The sequence below is a fragment of the Gopherus evgoodei genome, chromosome 2, assembly GCF_007399415.2.
Source record: "Gopherus evgoodei ecotype Sinaloan lineage chromosome 2, rGopEvg1_v1.p, whole genome shotgun sequence".
In the NCBI taxonomy this organism is placed as follows: domain Eukaryota; kingdom Metazoa; phylum Chordata; order Testudines; family Testudinidae; genus Gopherus; species Gopherus evgoodei.
Window position 1 is genome coordinate 28,402,286 of NC_044323.1, and position 23,140 is coordinate 28,425,425.

A 23,140-nucleotide genomic window follows, 5' to 3' on the forward strand; every position below is an offset into this window, starting at 1 on the left:
GCACATTGCACAGTGAAGGTTGGGGGCACTGACGGTGGAAACACTGGACGGTGCATGGTGGGCACATTGCACAGTGAAGGATGGGGGCAGTAATGGTGGAAACACTGAACGGTGGATAGTGGGCATAGTGAAGGATGGGGGCAGTGATGGTGAAAACGCTGGACGGTGCATGGTGGATGGTGGGCAGCGAGCACTGGAAGCTGGAGAGTGGCCATGGTGGACAATAAGCCCAGTTGGGAGAGGAACGTGGTTGTGGAGAGGCTGGAGCCGGGGGCGCGGAGAAGGGAGGGGAGGGAGACCCGGCGTGCGGATGGCAGCTCACGGACAGGCTGGGTACTGAGCCATGCTGGATGTGAGCACCGGACACGCCATGAGGTGACGGGACGAGGTGATGGGTGGTGCCCGGTGGGCAGGCGGCAGCGGCTGCTGGCCGGGGGGTCTGCGCTGGAGCCTGCTGCCTAATGACCGCGCCGTTGCTGCCGGCTCTGTCCCGCGGCACTTGGGCTCCGCACGCCTTGTCAGTTTCACTTGGCTTTACCTGGCCCCCGGACTTGCCGTCCCCACTGGGAAAGGGGCGGCCCCTCTCCTCCCAGCCGCCTCTGGCGGTGGCTCTCAGCCCCCCGGCTGAAGTTCAGGGCCCCGCCTGTTTTGTTTGTGTGTTGTTCCTTCCTTTCTGCCGGTGTCTTGGGGGGCTGAGGAGGAGGGCGGGGAGGGGGAGGGGACTGGGGCTGTGTCGACGGCGGCTCCTCTGCCTCTCTTATTGCCACTGAGTTGCGCTTCTCCTCCTCAGGCTGCAGGAAGGAGCCGCCTGGCGCTTCACACTCCTCCACTATCCCCATCCTCCGCCTGGTGCCCGTCAGAGCCGCTCCCCCGCCCGGCCGCAGCAGTGTCCCGTTTGCAGGTGCCCGGCGGTAGCCAGCCCTGGTGCCCCGCGCTCTCCCCCTACAGAGCAGGTTAGTCTCAGGCACTGGCACATCGGGGCTGCTGGAGCGCGCATACAAAGGGGACAGCGCGGGGGAAACTTCTGTGTGTGGCTGAGTTCCAGGCGAGCTGGTCTGGCTGGGGAAGGGAGGGACGCAGTTTGCACAACTCCTGTCTCTCTCTGCTCATCATTTCTCTCTCCTCTCCGCAGACCACCCCTGCCCCCGGCCGGACCCCTCCCTTGGAGAAATCTTCCGGGGGGTTCCAGAAGCCGCCAGGATTTTTGTTTTCGTTGCCAGTTGGGTTTCTAGCCTCTTTGGAAATAGCAGGGGCAGCGACGCCTGGAAAAGGAGCGAGTGTGGGAAAAGGGAGAGGAAACCGAAGCTAACTGACGGGATACAGGCGACTTGAGGCACACACAAAAAAGAAGCGTCTCTGCCACCGGGACTCAGCTGCTGCTGCGGAGCTAGCGTTCTGCCCCTAACTCCAGCCGCAGGATTTAAGAGCTAAGAGGAGTTGTCTGCTGTGAGGGGTGGGATTTTTTCTCTCTCCTTCTTCTACAATCAGAAAGGAAGATGGACTGGGGACTTCTCCTGCACTGTGCAGCCCTCACCTTCACCCTGGCCGGGGCTTTAAGGAGCGGTAAGTGACAGAGAAGACAACTGATTTCAAGTTATTCAGATAATATTTTCAGATGTAGGGCCCATTCGTGAGTTCTAATAACAATCAAACAATGAGAAATGTTTTGCAGTGGCAAGAAGACCAACCTGATTGCTAGGATGAGAGGAACTTTTCAGTAAAAATCCCCGATTTGCATTACAGTGTCACATAATCATCACACTGCCTCTCAACTTTATTTTCAGCCCCTTTCGGCTGTTATATAGACGAGGGTAGCCCGCTTTCACAAGGTTAGAGACGCCAATTATCGTAATAATGTCTCCTCTCATTGGCAATTAAATAAGACTCTTAAAATCTGCAAGATGAGAGCACCTTAAAGGGAAGGCTTTTGTGGGGGTAGATATTGAAAATATCTTGTGTAGTTGTAGCTACCTGGCAGGTAGCCTGGTCAAGTAAGACATAACCTATTTGTTGCAAAAGTCTGGAGTTCTCATGGAACTTGAATAGTGTCTACAGAGGAATCTGTAGGCTTGCAAGGGCTTGGGACTCAGTTCTAATAGAGAAATCCCATAACAATGACTTTTATATCTAATTTACTTTCAGGCAACACTTGAAAACACAGCTAATTAAAAACAACCAGCTCTTCGTCCTTTGAACAATGCCTCGGCACACTGAATATTCCCCTGAATTATGCACTTTTAAAGATGGTCTAATAGCAGGATTGTTTGACATTTAATAGCAGACATGAAAGAACTCCCGTGAATTTTCCTTTCCCAGCAAATCCTGAGCGATTATTATTAACTAATTATCAAATATTTACTTTTGCCTGACTAGGCTTTCAATCAAAGTAATTAAAAGAAGAGAGCATCCTCCACTTGCAGTGGTATATTGTTTTAATAAGAGATCACAAGTGGAGTGTCCTGCACGGAGAGCAATGTAAATCACATTTTTATGATGCAAGTTAATCTCTTTGCAATAAATTTTGAGCAGGCTGCCTAATTTAATAAGCAAGAGATTCCCCCTCCAGTGATCTGACACAGAAGCAAACAGATTAAGAAAGAAAGCGTGTGCCAGTCTTAGGCTGTGAATCTGTAGTGAGATCCAGCCTGGTCTAACCCTTGTGAGCTGTAGGGTAAGGAGGTGGGCAGTGACAATAACCTCCTCCTTCTGTCTGAAGCCATTATTTGTAAATGTAAAATGACTGCTCCATATTTCCGCATCACTTTGGAGCAGCAGCAGAAGTGATAAAATAATGAGGGTTGAACCAAAGCGTATAGGACTAAATGAAATGAGGTGTAGGGGTGACATTGCAATATTACTGGTAATAGTCTTTCTTTAAATACAGAGCAGAAATAGGGAGGGCTGTTGATGAAGAAACTGTCTGAGAAGCAGGCTGTCTGTGTAGGTATAGACTGGAGTCACCAAGGCCATTAACCTCTTCTGTAACTTACCAGGCCTGCTAATGCCAATGTCCACCTCCATCCAATACTAGTGTCTACTAAATTAATTCATTAACCTTATTTAGAACTAATGGTCCAAAGTCATCAGAAAACTGCCCTTCTTAATTAAGTGTTGGAGAGATTTCACAGACCCAGGGAGTCTAGCAGTCCGCATTATCTTATTATACTGTCACTTTCCCAGAAGTCGCAGATTAAACAGCACTGGTGGTAGTGAGTCCGCTTCAATGTCTTCTGAAGTGACTCTGTCAAGTGACTAGGAACAGCACTGTTTTATTTCACCCACTGAACGGATGCCAGATTCTGCCATGTTGTTTGCACAGAGCCGTAGTGGACTTAATAAGACAGGATCACTTCCCAAGTCTGCTGCACATTGGAAATAATGCTAGGTTCCTTTGGAATCACAGACAGGCGAATCACAGAGATCACTAGCTGCAGATTTTGAGCTCTTGATTGCAACACCTTTTTGTTCCTGGCAAAGATAAACAATTTGTTTTAGAAAGCAAAAACAAAAACAAAGAACAGGCTAGGGCCAACTCAAGCAATATGGTTAGAAATATCTTGCCTTTGAACAAACAATATCATATATGTTGTGGCCTTCCTTTCTAATTTATGGCAAATGATTTCTATGATGTTTGTAGCTTTATGCATTTTTTATATGCGCTTCATCTTTCATTTCCATTTGACCTGGTTTTCCTGTAATAAAATTCTGTACATTTATAAATTCATGCTGAGAGCAAAGAATGACATTTTCCTTCCACAGGGAATCTATGAGATACAGTATTACAAGCTGTATATACCATTATTGAGAAATAGTGATATATAGATTTATATTTATTAGTGCATGTACGCTTTCCTTCTGTAGTTTATTCTCATATTTTATTGCTGAAAATTGCATATCAGTATGTGAGGGAAAGTTTCTTTAGCTGAAGATCTATGGCAAAAAATCCATAATAAAAAAAAGCCACAATGCAAACCTGCACTGAATAATGAATCAAATGACCTTACAGGTTGGATTACTTACTTCTCTGTTCTTCCAATACACCTTAAAATGCATAATCCTAACATTGTTTGCCAAAAGAGCAAGATGCAGCCACTATATTTCATACTTGCACTTGGTGACTGTGATAACTTTTCCAACTGTTTTGCAATTAAAAATAAACCTGGGTGTTGTTTTTTTTGCGGGGGAGAGAGGAAGGGAGGGTTGTTTCTGCTCCATTTCTTTGATCTGGTCTCCAAGCATGAACAAACTTCCTTAAAGGAGTAATACTGAATCATTTCTGCTTCACTAAATGCACTTTGTTCTCTGTTAGTCTGCATCTAAGGAGCACAGATAACTTTAAATTGTTTAGATTTATGGACTGATAAAACAAAAGAAGGCTTTGCTGTAAGCGAGCAGGGGTCTATTAAGACAACTCCCCGATGGCCAATGACACAGACCAGGCTTATCATCAGAATAGTTGGGGGTCAGACAGCATCTTTTTAGTCACTCTCCACTTAAAACTTGTTCCTTAATAAGATTACACGTCTCTGAGGTAAATCTAAATGAAACCCCTCGGAGCCAGTGTTAACATCAATTGTGGGGATGCAGTATTTTAATGCTGTGAGGGTTTTATTTGTGAAGGGAACCTTTGTAGAGAAACCATTTTGAAACTTGGCCTCTCAAAATTAGAGCCACTATTTGCACAGATTAACTCTGAAAGCAACAACTGTACATCCAAATTTGCATTATATTCTTTCCTACAGAAAATGTGATCTGTAAGAGATTACTTTAAACACGTAGAATGCAATAAAAGTTTGCTAAAGGAAAATGTAGAAAACACATTTTAACCACACTTGACTCATTCAGCTGTACTCGAAGATTTGTGATTGAGTGGAGATGATAAACTGAACAGGAAATTTTTGTTTTCATTGCAGATAAATGCGGTGATAATATAAAAATTGTAAATCCTGGGTACCTTACTTCTCCTGGCTATCCTAATTCCTATAATCCAAGCCAAAAATGTGAATGGCTGATTCAGGCTCCTGAACCATACCAGAGAATTATGATCAACTTCAACCCTCACTTTGATCTGGAAGACAGAGACTGCAAGTAAGTGAGACCTTCGGTAAAGGGCGCCAGAGCACCATCTAGTGGATAAAAATGTTCATATTGTCCTGATGTCTACATGGGAAATAACAGCTGTGTCCAAGATAGTGTGTAAAATGAATCCATCAGGGATTTGAATCCGGACCAGATAATATGTTAGTGCCAAGATGCTAAAGTTAGGTTTTGTGCTTCCTAAACCTCAAAAACCAGCAAGATTATCTTTGATTTAACCTTGTAATCCTTCTATCTGCTTTTCCTGGATTCAGAGGCCCAATAATTGTTTTTCCCGCTGAAACTCTTTCCTCAGTGTTTGCAGTCATTTAGTGGTGGTAGTGTGTATGTGAGCCAGTGGATGGAGCTTTGGTTTGTACTTTTCTGAAACAGTCAACTACTAAAGTTGTTTGAGAACCATGCACAGTAAAAGTGGATTAGTAGGAGTATTATTAGGGGAAAAAGTTATAATTTTCTGCTATTTAAAAATTACATTTGAATTACTTATATGTGATGAGAGAAGGCATACCTTAGTGTGGCTTTATAATACATTTTATGGGAATGTGACCAGGATGGGGGATTTTGCCACAATATGAAACACATTAGTTCCATGTTTTTAATTTAAAAAATAAGTACCATAAAATAATTCTCTCTTTCATGTTAGTTAACTGCTCCAAACAATCTGGTGAGAGGTGTATATTTTCTCAAAGCACTGACTTCTCTTAACAATCTAGTCTAGAATGAGCGATTACTCTGACCCATTGGAAAGGGGCAGTGTATAGCAGTCTGATAGTCACAATTCCCCTCTCTAGTTTTCTTCTAGGGGTCTCTCTCAGATTGCTTCCCCTACTTGATCAGTTCAGTAGGCTGAGAGGAGGTCCTCCCCCTTGCTTACTCACTCCCCCCCTCTGCAGTCATGAGAACAGCCCAGCAGAAGGTACTTTCCACCCCCATCTCCGTGACCGAAAAGCAGGTAGTTTGCACATGATGACCCATGGTCTGATTGTGCCCCGTTTCATTACAGTCAGTCCACAAACTTGGACCACTTCTTTCATCAATAACACATTTTAATTATTCATTATTTATACAGCTCCAGAAATGTGCATGGCCTTTTACAGATAAAAAAAGACACAGTTCTTGCTCACAGATGCTGATCCTGCAAGTTATTGATTGTCCTCAGCTAAGAAACTAACTTTGAAAACAATGAGAGTTGAAGGTGCTCGGCACCTCACAGGACTTTTCAGCATCTCTCAGGATCAGGTCCTAAATGTAGCATTATCGGAGGAGACGTCGTGACATGCAGTGGGGAGGAGGTTACTCAAAGACAGTGCTTACACTGAAGTGCTTAACTTTTATCATACACATCTTGGTTCCAATTTTTGTAATAACAAATTGAGTTAGTTACTTAATGAATGTTAATTTCACTTAGAATTAACTTGTTTAGTGACCAAATGTAGTAGTTTGGTTTACATTTCATAAATTTTCAGTGTTTTGCATAATCCAGCATAGGCCAGTGTTTCACATACCATGTGTGGGTAATAACAAAAGAAGGCTCCATGTTTGTAAAACTAAACTGGCTGTTCATTAAAGTACCTATTTACAAAGGTGTTGCAACTGCAGCTAGCATTCAAGCCATGTGTACATGGACTTGACTGCCTTAGTGCCTTCTCCACACTCTTCCCTCCAACAACCTGTGAACCTCCCTCCAAGTTCCATGAAGGCTGATAGAGCCAATTCTAGTTTCCGGTTAAGATTATGCTTCTGAATATGGTTATTACTGCAGGCAACACAGTTCAGAACTCTTTAATCAGTTATATATGTGCAGTGGTCCACTTGCCTATATTTTATAAATGTCATTATGGTCCATTTCCCTTCTGTATACAGGCTTGTTTCTAATCTTTAGAGGTGTTTGTATCTGGATATCAATTTTTCCTGCAGTTTAGGTAGATATCAGAGAAGGAAATATAACATATTGTAGGGTAAAACCTTTTGTGTTCCTTGGCAGATTACACGTATCCCAAGGTTCTAAAACTATCTCAGTCCAATATAACAGTAAATGATGTACAGTACGTAACTATTTAGATAAGAAATAGCATTGTTATGTAGAGATGCACTAAATATGCAAGCTGGTTTTTGGTGTACTGGGGCCTTAGACAATGAAGGAGCTGAACTCTCCAATTCCATCACTTCCTGTTCCCTTCTTCTCCCTTCTTAGTAACTCACCTTGAATCGTTTCTTCCTCCCAAAGGACCTCCCTATTTATTGACAGTTGTCTATAACAAGGTCTGTTCCCAGGTGGTCAGAAACTTTGCAGGCAGAGTGGTTTGGACTCTTGGGGAGTGACCATGATGGTTCAAGTGTTATTTGGTGAACTCTTAAATGCAGAGCCTTAGGATACCTACTATTTACTATCTAGCTACAATTTTGCTTATACTTAAGGCTGCCCATTTGACTTGAGAGTGAGTAGGTTTGTATGTTAGTTGACTAATGTAAAAATGATTTCAGCAACAGGCAGTTATCAAGAAACAGTCTGGTTTGAAATTTCACTGTCTGCTGAAGAAATTCATATTCCTGTTACCGGATCTTTGTTAAAGCAATAAACAAACATAATAAAATATATGACACGGTTATTTGCAATTAAGCAAATTTTGATTTCCTAATATAATCTTCAATTTATTTGCCAGCTGTGTGTGTAATATAGAAATGTGGCATTTCAAACTAGTCTCTAGTTTACTTAATGTTGCAACCATAGAAATTAATAAACAGCTAATATGATGTGCAGACAGAAATTCAGAGATTGGGAAATAAAATGTCTGGGAAGGAAAAAAGGGGCACTGTTGGAAAACTCTGGGCCCTGGATACAATTATACTGGACTAGTAGAGCAGATGTTGTCTTGGACTAAATCCTGAACTCCTTATGTCAATAGAGGTTTAGTTTGTTTGTTTCTTCCTGAGTGAGGACTGAGTAAGAACTTCTAGAGTTTGGTCCCTAAAGAATAATGATGAGGACCTGGAAACCTCACTGAGCCCATGAAGAAAAGCATTAAGACCTTCAGATGTATGTCCAGTTATTCTTTATTCTCAACAAGAGAGCCAAGGCATCTCGTCTATCTTTCATGTACATTGGTGTAAATCAAGATTAAATCTATTGAAGCCAGTGAACTTATACCCATGTAAAACTAGTGTCAATGAAAGGAGAATTAGGCTCAAGAATTGTAAATATTAGCTATACTGGTGGCACTTTTAGTGAGCATCTTTGTGTCTTAAGATTTTGGAAGTTCCACATTACATGCCTGGTAGAAATATAACTAGCAATTATGTTTTGCTCTAACTGAAGAATATTTCCCAAATGTTTTCTAATAATCATATGGTATGTCATGTGATATCTATGTAATCACTGTGAATATACTTTATTTGAGGAAGTTGTATTATTTTAAATTTCAAGTAAGCAGAACTAAAATTCAAGTTTCTTCTGAGAAATCCCAAAGGGCTCAGCTTTCATCATATTGGGGAATAAAGATACAATAGTAATTAAGTAAATGTACTTTCACACAATTTAGGCAGCTCTAATGAAAAATATCCTAAGGACAGAATTACCAAACAAGCACTCTGGAAATACACTGTCTCAACAGGATGTGTAAAATCATGTCTTGCAGCCTAAAAAATAACAGTATAAGGGTGTATTCTCCTCACAAATGTACATAATGATACCTTTTAACATTAATGGGAGCTACATACCTGCTTCAGGAAAGAATGAAACACAAATTCTGGTGGAAGTTTCAAAAGAATACAAGTTTGTGCTTATTGATTATTTTGCCCTCACAAACAAACTGCTGTTTGTGAAGACAGGAACACAATTAGAAGTAAAAGGAGGAGACAAAACATATGATTGACTATTACCTAAAATGCTCGAATATTTGTTGCATGTTGTAAATGCTTTTCAGCACTTAGCTAGGATGTACAAGTCTTGTATTGCGTAAAGTATCCTACTGTGTAAATGTAGCCATCTTGAATCTTGTAAAATTTTATATCTGGAAATAAACAAGGATGTCACTGATACAGTACTTCGAATTTATGGAACTTTTCCGGTTTCCCAGCAATGCAAACTATCAGCATGATAATTTATAATGGTTTGTGACAAATGCTGCTGAGCAAAGAGGTGTATGGTTACATTCAGATCAGATATCATCATCTAGGGAGCAATAAAAATTTCACAGACACTAGGTTAAAAACATTAAGAAAATGAATATGAAGCTTCAGCAGACAAGGGCTTGAGAAAGGTGGAGGGATGGATAAAAAAAGCCCAATAGTGGTTTCCTTACTGACAAATTATTAACTTTGTTGTCAGACTTAATTGTATGGTTTTACAAGACTTACATAGATACACTACTGCAGTACAGTTGTTTTATTGGCATAATTTAGATATGCAGAGAGTACTATCATCTTTGTTTGGCAATTACTGAGCGTGTATGTACTGTTGCCAGCTCCGTTCAAATGGAAAATTTGTTCATTTTGGAAACATTCAAAATGTAGAAGAGGAGATTTGATAGTTAATTGTTCTTTAAATTGGGTTTATAAGGGATTAGTTACACTGCTGAGATTAGAAATTATATAGAAATTGCAATCAAGGATAGATAGCAAAAATATGTTTGTTTGTCAATACAGCCCCTCAATTCTTTGACCTGGAGAAGAAACATGATTATTTAGATATACACCTCTACCTTGATATAACGCTGTCCTTGGGAGCCAAAAAAATCTTACTGCGTTATAGGTGAAACCGCATTATATCGAACTTGCTTTGATCAGCCGGAGTGGGCAGCCCCGCCCCTCCTGGAGCACTGCTTTACCGCGTTATATCCGAATTCGTGTTATATTGAGGTAGAGGTGTATCAGATGAAATCCTACCCCACTGCAGTGACTTCAATGGGGCCGGCATTTCACCCATCCTTTCCATTTCTAAATAATGTCAATGTAATTTGGTTATAAACCTGCAGCTATAACAACCTACAGTTGATAAAATAAGACAATTCTAAATGTATGGCACTATGCTGGCACTGCTTTAGTGACACCATCAGTTTCTGCAGAATTTAAGCGTTCATTCACATTTGTCTAAACTCAGTCCCTTATTCTCATTGTCTGCTTCATACCATTCCAGTTAGTGCACAATTGCCTTAAACCTAGTGGATCCAGCCACTTGAGGATTATCCTTGTGTAAGGGGAACCTTGCGTGGCATACAGCTGCTGTAGTGACTCCAGCATCACACACACACCACACACATACACACTAGCTGCCTGTGCAGTCAGGGAGGCTGGGGAAAGAGGACACTGCCAGAGTATCCCATCATTGTCTGACTATGAGAAAAGTTCCTGAATCCATTGGTAGTGATGCAAATTACAGCAGTCTTCAGGCTGCTCAAAGTTGTGCTGAAGCACTGCCCCAATGCTCCCCAGCCCCACAGCTGTACAATGCCCTCTCCAGGTGCAACATAAGATCTGGGCCTAAGTATGTAGGGTCTGATCCTGCACTCATCAATGTCAATGGGAGTTTTGCCTTTGATTTCTATAGGAGCAGAATGAAGTCATTGTTCTCTATAGTTGTGAAGAAAGATGGAACATGTATCTTGTATAGCTGATCTATAAATGGTGTCTATATTAGATATTTCAGTCAGGTTTGACAATGGGTATCAAACAAGGTTTCTCACACCCTCTTTTAACTGGTTTTGAGCTTGGCTGTCTTGCTGATGTAGATAGGGTCAAATGAATGAAACTCCAGTTGTAGCAAATGGTGGGTTGACTAGAAGGACATGCAAAGGAACAACTGAACTCAGCACTGGTTGACAGTGAGGATGGAGGAGTCATGTCTGATCACTGTCTGAACCAGCTGAAAATCCTAACACAGACAGAGCCACTGAGTCTGTAGATAGAAAGATGGGAACAATAGTTTTAAGAGCCTGCTACTGCTCTCATTTACAATAATGGTAGTTTACTAATGATTTAAGTGGGAGCAAAATTCAGGCTCTAAACAAATGCAGACTGCCCCCCCAATCATTTCAGTAGGCATTAACACTGAAGCCTAACAATGACAAATAATGTCCATATTTATGTATGTACGTATTTATTTGTTTTGATTTAGACTAAACAAAAATTACCCACCTTCAGGCTTAGAGAACCCTGCCAACTATTTAAAATTACATAAATAAAATATGTTGTTAACTGTTTCATTGCCAATTATTTTATAAGAATATTATTGGACATACTACACTTAGCTTTCTGAGGTCAGTCCCGAAGCCCCGTCCAGACAGGCAGTGTGCAGGTTGTGCTGTGGGCATTCCTGAAGGAAATACTGCTGCATTCTAGCAATAGCTGGAGACAGGCTGACCCTCCTGTGGCCAGTGCTAGCTTGGCTTTGAGCTGAGAGCAGAGGTTCTCAAACTTGCAGGCACACCCCTAGGAGGGACATGGAATGCATTCAGGGGGCATGAGAAGGCACAGTGAAGAGTGGCAGCTGCTGGCCAAGCTCCTAACTTTGAAGGCAGCGCCACCACCAGCAACAGCACAGAAGTAAGGGTGGCCTGGTATGGTATTGCCACCCTTACTTCTGTGCTCCTGCTGGTGGCGGCGCTGCCTTCTGAGCTGGGTGGCCGGAAAGCTACACACTATATCGAGGTGGGCAAACTTTTTGGCCTGAGGGCCACATCTGGGAATAGAAATTGTATGACAGGCCGTGAATGCTCACAAAATTGAGGTTGGAGTGTGGGAGGGGTTGAGGGCTCTGGTTGGGGGTGTGGACTCTGGGATGGGACCAGAAATGTGGAGTTCAGGGTGCAGAAGGAGGATCCGAGCTGGGGTGGGGGAGTGGGGTCGGGGGGGGTGTGAGGGCTCCAGCTGGGGGTACAGGCTCTGGGGTAGGGCTGAGGATGAGGGGTTTGGGGTGCAGGAGTATGCTGCAGGCTGGTACCAAGAGGTTTGGAGGGTGGGAGGGGGATCCAGGGTGGGGCAGGGACTTGGGGTGTGGGAAGGGGTTTAGGCTCTGCCTGGCGGTGTGGGCTTTGGGGTGGGGCTGAGTATGAGGTGTTTGGGGTGCAGGATGATGCTGTGGGCTGGGATCAAGGGGTTGGAAGGGCAGGAAGGGGATCAGGGCTGGGGCATGGGGAGAGGCTCAGGGGTGCAGGGTCCGGGCAGTGCTTACCTCAAGTGGCTCCCGGAAGCAGCAGCATGACCCAACTTCTACACATAGGAGCAGCCAGGGGGCTCCGCTCTGCACACTGCCTCCTCCCCAAGCGCTGCTCCTGCAACTCCCATTGGCTGGAAACTGCGGCCAATGGGAGCTGCAGAGGTGGTGCTTGGGGAGGGGGCTGCATGCAGAGTGGAGCCCCCTAGCTGCCCCTACATGTAGGCACTGGAGCGGGTCTATGCTGCTACTTCCGGGAGCCTCATGGAGCGACCCCCGACCCAGCTCCCCGGCTGGAGCAGCAGAGCGCCAGAACGGGACAAGCCCCAGACCCCGTTCCCCAGTGGGAGCTCAAGGGCTGGATTAAAATGGGTGGTGGGCCAGATCCATCCCCCAGGCCATAGTTTGCCCATCCCTGTATTATATACTTAAATGGCTCTGTTCGAATCAGTGCCTTACTGTTTTTTATATTTAGTGGGAGTGACATGTTGATTTTTTTTTTAATCGGTATACGTACTTGTGTGGCAGGATGGTGCGATGTAAACTACTACAGACACAAAGAAAGGGGCATGATCAGATAAGTTTGAGAATCACTGGCTTAGAGCACCCCTCAGGCTATTCTAACCTGTCGCACGAGACCCAAGCTTGCTCCAGGATCAGGGAAGCACAAATGTCATCTTTGCAGTGGATCCTGCACACAACCGAGGACTGGGCCTTTTATTCCTAAGTAATATTTTTTTATTTCATTATGCACTCTGGATCATCAGAACTATACAAAAGTATGTGCTCTTGTTTTATAGACTCAGCCTGTACTTGCAGCCAAGTACCATACACAAGTTTCTAAAGATAGTTCAGGGTAGTTTTAATGAGCTTTAGAGACTAAATCAAAATTGAAAGAAGTTGGAAATTATATTGTGTTGCTGATTATTTGATGTAATAGCCAGGCTTTTTTTGTTGCTCATCTAAACTGTTATGAATAGTCTCTATTGTCAGACTGTTGAAGTGTTTCTTCTGCAGAGTGTTGTTGTTTGGTATTGAGCTTTTTCAAAAGTATTAGTGAAATCATGACAAAATATTGGTTGTGTTTCACTTCACTAGTGGATCTTAGCTTGACAAGTATCCTCCTTTCATTTATTATTAATTGTAATTTCTTTGGAGTAGAACCCATCTTTTCACTCAAGGTATGTAAATTGTCAGCACAATTGGGCTTCAAACTTTGATTGGGGTCACTATATACTGCTATATTACATACAATAATAATATTGATATAGGTAGATGTTAATATTAATGTATATACTTAAATGAACGGTGGGCGAAATTGTATGTTGAAGTGCTATAATCAGATACCTTTAAACCAATAACACTGTTAGAAGGGTGTAACATGGAGTCCTTAGGTCCTGATCCTCTGGCCTTCATATGTGCGTAGCTCTCAGTGATGTCAAGGTCAGTTATAAAAAGACAGAGCACAGAGTCAGGGTCTTTTATAAATGGAAACACTTTGTATTAGGGACAGTCGTATGAAGTTGTCTGCATTCTTTAATTTGACGTCTCTTCTGCCCCCTCAGTGGTGATTTAATTAAAACAAAACCTCATATGTTAATGGAAATTAGTTTACTTAATTATAACTTGTTCTAAGCTACAACATTTGATCATAACTTTTGATAATTACAATATACAGGCCTTTATATGATTTATGTAAAACCAAATTCAATTTTGTTTCTTTTGTAGTGTTCCCAAAGCATCAAATTATTTGTCTGACTGTGAGTGCATGATACACATACACACACGCATATATAGACAGATTATGTACACATACATATATATTATATGGACATATATATATTACACGCACACATGTGTGTGTATACATAGGTACATATGTTTATGTGTGTAATATAGATATGTTAGCTTTTGCAGGCGTTCCAAAAGTAAGTCTACTAATTAAAGCTCTAATACCCATCTTAAGGCTGATAATTAGGTATAAAGAAAACAAGAGACAGGATTAGTGTTCAGATCATGTTCCAAATGCTTCTTAATTGGGTGTTTGTAATCAGTCCTGATTGCAAGAGGCAGTGGTTTGGCAGAATAAAGACAGAAAATGGCTTATCCCTACTATTTTCCTGTTAGTTGACTTGGGCATAGTATTTTGGTCAGGATCCAATGACTTGATGTCAAAGAAGGTAACTTTGTCAGCTCAGAAATGCTCATAAAACACACAAAAACCCCTTCACTTGTGCTCGTTTGAAAAATAAAAATGAATATTCTTTAGAACTAGCTCAAAACAAGTGATTTTTTTTCATTCAGAATCTTATAAAGTGTTTTCAAGGGGACCATAGAAGAGACTTTGTTCCTCTGGCCTCCCTCCACCACTGACTGCTGAAATTAGGTCTGAGTTCACTTTAAGCTTTCATTTTGTTGACCTTGGCTCTCTTCTTGCTGACTCATAGTTCTCCACCACAAAACCGCACAATTTGGTATAATGATTATTTCTTTATCTTAAGTAACCAAATGATTTTTCAAGCAAGGTGACAGATTTCCTTCTTGTACTAAGAGAGACAAGCACCTGGTTAGTTCCATAGAGAGTTGTGATGACCTTCTTGAATGAGATTTGAAAGTTTTATAACTCACCTGGCAACTTTTGGGGAGCACAGGTAATTTGATTCTCTGTAATAGGTCCCAAAATATGAGAATAAATACCCAACTTACAAAGATGATACCATGTATTGTGTGATATCATGCATAACAATTCATTTAAATAGAAATAAACTGTCTTTTTAGAGTAGATTTGCATATTAAAAGGCAGATCTTGCATAACAATACAAAAATGAAGATTTTAGAAGGATTTTCAGTTAAAAAAATTAAGAGGACCATCAACAAAATAATTTATTTTTATTCCTGTCAATATATTTGTAAGTGGGAGACTCAATGTTAGTGTTTCCCAAACTTTTGAAAGCTGAGCCCCCCTTCAGGAAAGTAAAACTAATTACACCCATCCCACCATCTGTTGTTAAAGGGCTACAGATCTTAATTTATAGATTCTCTGTTCCTGACTAGTACTTCAGTTTCTCTCCCTCTTCTCCTTTTCCCCCATTCTCCACACACATTTTGGAAAATGCATGGGTCTCCCTTCTTACATGGTCTAAGGAGTTGTGAAATAGTTAAAAATGTTGACATTCAAAGTTGGCACCCCCAAAAATGATGAGGCAATTCATACATCAAAACTCTTGTTCAGGCTACACTGCTCTACAGCCAAAATGTTTCTGAAATAAATGTAGTCCAACTTTACTAATTCTGGGTCACTGAGAACGAAAATGATGCTTAAAATTGTTGATTGGCTCTAGTTTTCAAGATATGCTATTGGGTCAGTATATACGACCCTTGACTTGGGAATGGCGGAGGATAAGTGAGTTATAAAGGGAAGGGATCTCAATTTAAACCAGAAATGACTAAAATACATCTTTGACTGGATCTATGAATAAATCTATGACTGGGTTTGGACAGGACTTGCTTTTTAGGCAAAACAATGAATGATGCAATCTGAAGCTGGTATTGCATCATACATGATATGAATTGCATCATGTTATTCCTAGAAGTCATGGATGATGCAATCATAACGAAGCTTACATCACTCTGCTGAACAAATTGCCCTATATCAGCTCTAGAAATCATACAGTGTCATGCTCTCTTCTTTGTCAGTGTTTGATTTTGCAAAGGGACACATTTCTGTTTAGCCAAAGTGAGCAGAGATGCCTCGTACTTGTGTGAACAGTGCAGATAACTTCTGCTATGTTTGTGGTGAAGTGACTTTTGCATCACAAAAGCGCAGTATAACCACTCTGGTTAAGAAAGCCTATCACCTTTATATTGGCTGCAAAATTGGAGATCAGGACAAGAGGTGGGCCCCACACGTATGCTGCAACACTTGTGCAACAAATCTTCGCCAGTGGTTGAACAGGAAAAAGAAATCTATGCCTTTTGCAGTGCCAATGATTTGGAGAGAGCCAAGAGATCATACCAGCAATTGTTACTTCTGCATGGTGCCTCCAGTTGGGAAAGGTGTGTCAAAGAAGAAAAAGTGGACTGTGCATTATCCAAACATTCCATCAGCTATACGCCCAGTACCCCACAGAGAAGGACTGCTGGTTCCTGATGCACCAGAATCATTCTCACTTGAGTCAGACAAGGAAGAGGAAGAGGATGAAACTTCTGGTCCTGAACCATCAATGTCACAGGACCCACATTTTCTCCCATCCTCCTCCTCTGAAGCACACCTCATAACACAAGGTGAACTGCATGACCTTGTTAGGGATTTGGAACTACCCAAGAGTAAGGCAGAGCTGTTGGGCTCCAGACTACAGCAGTGGAATCTCCTGGCAGGCTATCAGGGCAAATGGAGCCCATCAGTGCTTGCAGACTATTGCTGGACAGTGACAAGAGATGCTCCATTTAATGAATACAAGAGACTAGCCAAGAAGCGCCGAGTAGACACTGAATAGGACTAAACTATGCACATAATAGTTTTTTGCCTTTTGTTTCATAATAAATTTTATTTATAGAACCCTTTTGCTGATTTTTAAAGTCCTACATAAACAGGACAGGTGAAATATTATCATGTAAAGCAACCATAAACACATGAAAAGACCTAGGTTTACAATTTATGATTAAAACTCTACTATCTACACAATATACATAGACATAAAATGTAAAAACTTAAATATCTTAGAAACAATAGCCAATCAGTTGTTTTAATTGTCATATTTGAATTGAGCACATCAAAATACATAATAAATATCACATTTTATCTCTGAAGCAAACGACTTCTCAAAAATTGTAGACCAGTGCTATCTGCAAATTCAGGCAGACATTCTGCATCAGTTACATTTGCTTCACATTTTGAAGATTTTCATAGCTAGACATTTATTCCATTTTTAAATGAACGCGGAAACTCCGGAGAACAATTGAGAGGTCTGCCTACATCTCCATAGCTAGTTTGCCACACTTTGGGAACCACTATTTTTGGGAGCCAAATTTATTCATCATCTTACCGATGTAAGATGGATTGTATGATGGGACTGCCTATGATGGCATGTGGCCCATCAGCGACTGCCAGTAGCAAAAATCCCCAACGGCTGGAGAGGGGACACTAGATGTGGAGGGTTCTGAGTTACTACAGATAATTATTTCCCATGTATCTTCCTGGGGGTTCTTGCCCGCATGCTCAGGGTCTAACTAATTGCCGTATTTGAGATTGGGAAGGAATTTCCCCCCAGGTCAGATTGGCAGAGACCCTGGGAATTTTTCACCTTCCTCTGCGGGATGGGGCATGAGTCACTTGCAGGTTTAAACTAGTGTAAATGGTGAATTCTCTGTAACTTAGAAGTCTTTAAACCATGATTTGAGGACTTCAGTAACTCAGCCAGAGGTTAGGGGTCTATTTCAGGAGTGAGTGAGGTACAAGTGCAGGAGGTCAGACTCAGGGCCAACCAGACAGGGGGCCAGGAGGGCCATTTGGCCTAGGCCTCAAGCTCAAAGGGGGGCCTCAAATTTAGACAAGTTTAAATTTTTTGGCATTTGATAAATTTTGTAACTTGTTTTTATGCAGATCCCATTGGACCAAAATGTGACACAATCTCTCAGCTTAGAACTGAAAATTTAAGCAAATAAGAGATGTGATTTGGTAAAAGACATAATTTTTTGAAACTGATGTAGATTTTCTCATATCAAATGCATCAGTTCTCTCTGATCCATAAGGATGGATCATCAACAGAGGTTGGAGGAAATTGAAAGACCAAATACCATCACATGAGAGTTCAATGTCACACAAAGAATACAATGTTGCCTGGAAATCAGGCAGTAGGGCAGCATCATCTGAAAGTTCAGTTGAGAATTTACTAATAGCTGGAAAAAACTTCTTGAGCTCATCCTGAATGTCATCCTTTTTCTTTCTGAGCAGAGATTGGCTTTCTTTGGTTCCAGTCAACATATTGGTGATCGTGCAAATGGAAACTTTCTAGGCATGGTTGAGCGCCTCAGCAAATATGACCTACTTTTATCAGAGCACATTAAATGTGTTTGAGAATCGCAAGAGTGTCAAAAGCTCATGCAAGTCCATTATCTCGCCATAGAAAACGAGTTTAATGAGCTACGTGGATGATTTGTACAAACAACAATTCTTGATGAGATTCAAAATGCCAAGTATTTTTCAGTCATTGTTGATTCCACTCTAGATTGTTCTCACAAGGAACAGACCACTATGGTTATTTGATATGTTAAGATTGTAGACAGCTCAAAATTTTCAATTGAAGAAAGATTTATTTTGTTTGACAACTTCACGAGAAAAACTGGAAAAGAAATTGCTGCTCGAGTACTAGCAATTCTAGAAGTTTTAAGTTAGATTTTCAAGTCTGCATTGGTCAAGCTTATGACAATGGATCTAATATGGCTGGGAAGTACAAAGGTGTACAAGCAGTTCTTCTTGAGCATAATTCAAACTGTATTTTCTCCAGCTGTGGAAACCACACACTAAACCTTGTAGGTGTTGACTGTGCTGAATCATGCAAGAAGGCAATTACTTACTTTGGAACTGTTCAGCAAATGTACAATCTCTTCAGTTGCAGCCCACAAACAAGGGATATTCTGAAGCAATATCTTTCTGTTTCACTGCACAGGATGTCCAAAACTGGATGGTCTGCACAGATTGATGGTGTTCAACCAGTTGTGCAGCATTTGAATTCAGTGAGAAAGGCTTTAAATGAGCTTGAATCTCTCAATCTCACTGCACAGGCTTGAACTGAACTTCAGTCTATTCAGATGCATAGGTCGAAATTCAAATGCATTCTGATGTCATCTTTGTGGATGAAGCCATTTACAATGATCCACCAAACTAATCTAGTAATTGAAGCACGCAATGCTACACTTGATGCTGAGAGGGATAACACTGAAAGTTTTATCAATGACGTTCAACAGATTTGTGAACAATGGAATGCGATCCTGACTGATCCAAATTAGTAGCACAGAATATTGGCATTTCATCTGTGTCTCCACCAATCACAGCTTACCTACTGAATCTGATGCTGAGCAGCATTACAGGGTCAATGTCTTCCTTGTCATCATTGACTCTATTCAATCAGGTTTTACACGTCGATTTGAGTCACTGCGACTAATTTGTACCCTTTTGGGGTTTCTTTGGCAGTTCAACACACTGAGTGATGAAGATTACTTTCTACAGCTGAACAATTTCAGCAGCAGTGCAACAAAGACATTTCAAAAGATCTCTTTCACAAGGTCATCTTCCTCAAACGAATATATTCCATGAACTTTAAATTAGATTGCAAGCCAAAGGAATTGTTTCAAGAAATACTCAAACTTGGACTCTCTGGGGATGTTTCCTAATGTCACAATTGCATTCTGTATTTTTGTCACTTTGCCTGCATCAGTGGCTTCAAGTGAATGCACCTTCAACATGTTGAAACACGTAAAGAACTATCACTGTTTAACTATGGGACTAGAGTGTTTGAATGGTCTCGTCATGCTTAATATCAACTGTGACATTGCACGAAAGCTAGATTTTTCCTCAATAATTAGTGCATTTGCACAGAAAAAAGGCTAGAAAAGTATTTGTTAAATAAAAAAATAATCAGATTATGTCTCGCTCTTTTTTTGGTGCCTTATTTTGTTTTAATGTGTCATCATTTTTTATTTTTGTTATGGCTAGGGGCATCAAAAGCCGGAAGTGGACCGGGCCTCTCTGGACCTCTGAGAGGGCCTGATTAGACTAGATGATCATGATTGTCCCTTCTTATCTTAAAGTCTATGTATCTAGGTAAGTAGTCCCAATGAAGCCAATTAAAACAATGGGACTACTTGCGTGAGTAAAGTTAGCAGGTCTTCTGTTTCTAAGGCACAGTATAAATGTAATGTACTATACAAATTAATTAATAATAATCATTTGCAGCAATGGAAATCAGATGCTTTCAGAACAATTTACAATCTGCTACAAATTACTTTCAAGTGCTTACATAACAACAATTCAAGTTTAATCCTTTTGGACACAGCAGTTCATAAATCACCATAAATACCATATCACTTATTCTCAAGGATCTTAGTCTCTAACAGTACGGGTTTTAAGGCACATTGCCATATGCACTGAGGAGAGTCAAGGTTAGCCTCAGTGTGGAATCCTGTGCCAATCTGTCATTGAGCCAATCAACTTCTACAGACAATTCTCTGATATGCTCATCTATAACTGGAGAACCAGATCAGCAATTTAGAAAAGCTTTATCATGATTACCACATAGAAGCTGAGGCTTCTTATTTTCATTGTAAATATCCTCTTTGCAAGATGCAAAATGGGAGACTTATATTCCTAATTCTGAGAACACTGTCTAGAAGCAATGCTATACAATCGCTCCATTTGAGCAGCTTTAGTTAAGTCACAGAAAATATGCAAAGTTAGCTTTTAAATAAAATCTCTGTCTTTTTTCCCCATTTCACAGCCATCTCCATAATCTGTTTTGAAGACAGAGACATAAAATGTACTAGCATGGTAGCATATTTTCTGATTTCTGAGTGTTTTCTGACATTCCCACAACCCCCCTGGGACTTTGTGTCACAATTCTATAAACTTTATCTATTTGTATATTCATATCTGGGTTCTAATCCAAACTTCTTTACATACATTTACAACAAAATTTAGGCTCTTTTCCTTCTATTCCAGCTGGCAACCAACCACAATAGATGCACATTTCAATTTCCCAATGTATATTCTAACACTATATTTCAAAAGTGACGTTTTACATTGTGTTTAGATCTCTCTCTCTCTCTCTCTCTCTCTCTCATGTATCAGTGTGTGTGTGTGTATATATATATATATATATATAGTGACAGACCCAAACCAGTGGGGTACAGGAGTCTGGTAGAGGGCAAATATACTGGTCCTATTGGCATCCAGCGGGGGTGGGCGGGCGAAGCCCACCCACTTCTAAAGGGCCTCCCCCCAGCCTAAGGGGAGGACCCACAGGTCTGGGACACCAAGTAATTACGGGGGACAACTAATGAAAAAACAGGATCGGGAGTGAGGTCATAGGGCTAAACGAAGGGAACCTGATGGGGACACCAAGCAGAGAACCCCGGACAACGCCCACTGCTCCTCGAAGGCTTCAAGGGAGCCAGTGGACGCCGCCCAGAGGAACTCTGCCCGGATGCGTGAGCAGACGGAGGAACGGAAATAGGCCCTACAGTCGCAGGAAATCCTGTCGGCCAACCTCCTCTCCCTGGTGTTGTAGATGGCCAGTTTGGCCAGGGCCAAGAGGAGGTTGAGAAGAAGATCCTGCGACTTCATGGGGCCACGGATGGGGAGCGTGTAGATAAAAAGGTGAGGGGAAAAGTGCAACCAAAAACACAGGAAAATATTCAGGAGGAGCCGGAACAGGGGCTGCAACCTGGCGCACTCCAAATAAACGTGCGCCAAGGTCTCCTTCTCACCACAGAAATGGCAGGTGCTAGGGAGAGACGTGAACCACGCCAAGTACATGCCCGTGCTCACGGCTCTGTGAAGGAGCCGCCAACTGATATCCCCGGCGGGCCTCGGGACCAGGGCAGAGTACAAGCTGGCCCACTGGGGCTCCTCACCCTCAAGAGGCGGCAGGAGGTCCCGCCATTTGATATCGGGGTGGGACGCGAGGGTGAGGTAGTGAAGGGTATGGAGCACGAGCGAGTACAGATGTTTCCGTGGCGCGGTCTGGAACAAAACCGGCTGCAGATCATGCAGCCAGCTGGCAGTGAAAGGGTGAGGGGGCCGATTGGGTCCACGGGGCAGGGGCCCGATAAAAATGTCCGCGGGGCCTGGGGTGGAGGGTGGGCGGGGCGTGCCCTCTCGCAGGACCCAGTCGAGGTAAGCCCGAGCAGCGGGCAGTAAAGCGGCCTTCACCTCCTGAAGTATGCGCTGGGGAGTACGAGGTCTGGAGAGCCCCATGCACTGAGTGAGCGTCAGGGGATCCAGCCAGTCTCCCCGGTCGTAGTCCAGGAGGTCTCCGACCCTGGTGACTCCCGCCGAGACCAGCCTCTGGCACACCGTGGGGGACTCCGCCACCTGCACACGAAGCTGGGGATTGTGTAGCAGGGGCTCCGCGAGGAGGTCAACCCCCACGGTGGCCGCCATGGACCTGGTCGTTGAAAAGAGCTTCCAGGTCCGGAGGAGGTCTTGGTAGAAGACCGGCAGCCCGGAGAGGTCTCGCGGAATACCTCTCGGATGGAGGTAAAAGAGCTGCCGGTCGTATCGGAGCCCTCGGAAGCGGCGGAGGAAGGCGTGCGCCAATACGCTCCACACTGGACTACCCGCACCAAACAGGAGCCTCTGCAGGGCCTGGAGGCGGAAGACATGGACCTGAGCGCGTAAGCACTTCAGGCCCTGCCCCCCCTCCTCCAGGGGTAGGTGGAGGACCCCTGCAGAGACCCAGTGCATCCCTGGCCAAAAGAACTCCAGAATCGCCGTCCGGAGGTTGGCCAGGAAACCCAGGGCCGGGACCAGGGTGTTGAGCCGGTACCAGAGCATGGACAGGACCAGTTGATTAAGCACCAGTGCCCTCCCCCGAAGGGAGAGGCACCGGAGTAGTCCTGTCCATTTCCGGAGCTGCTCCGTCAGTCTGCCCTGCAAATCCTGCCAGTTCTCCGGGGAAGACAGATGCGTGGCAGAAAGGTAAACGCCGAGATAGAGCAGCGGACCTGCGCTCCACCGGATGGCCTGAAGCGTGGGTGGGAGGGAGCTCGCCTGCCACCCATCCCGGACCACCAGGCCAGAGCTCTTGACCCAGTTGACCCGGGCGGAGGAGGCCGCCGAGTACACAGCCTGGCAAGCCTCCATCCGCGCCAAGTCGCCCGGGTCCTGGACCACGA

The 23,140-nt window shown here is 42.9% G+C and overlaps 1 protein-coding gene across 5 annotated transcripts in view; it reads left to right on the plus strand.

Moving 5' to 3' along the window:
- The first annotated feature begins 712 nt into the window (after nucleotides 1-712).
- The window catches only part of NRP1 (neuropilin 1), a 151,001-nt gene continuing 128,573 nt past the window's right edge, over nucleotides 713-23,140 (plus strand). For 4 of the 5 annotated variants that reach the window (XM_030550189.1, XM_030550191.1, XM_030550192.1 and 1 more), the window contains exons 1-3: nucleotides 713-953; nucleotides 1,133-1,563; nucleotides 4,914-5,088. In XM_030550189.1, coding sequence (XP_030406049.1) covers nucleotides 1,497-1,563; nucleotides 4,914-5,088 — 242 coding nt within the window. In that variant the 5' untranslated portion in view covers nucleotides 713-953; nucleotides 1,133-1,496. The remainder of the gene's footprint in view (nucleotides 954-1,132; nucleotides 1,564-4,913; nucleotides 5,089-23,140) is intronic. The other variant, XM_030550190.1, reaches the window with a different exon arrangement.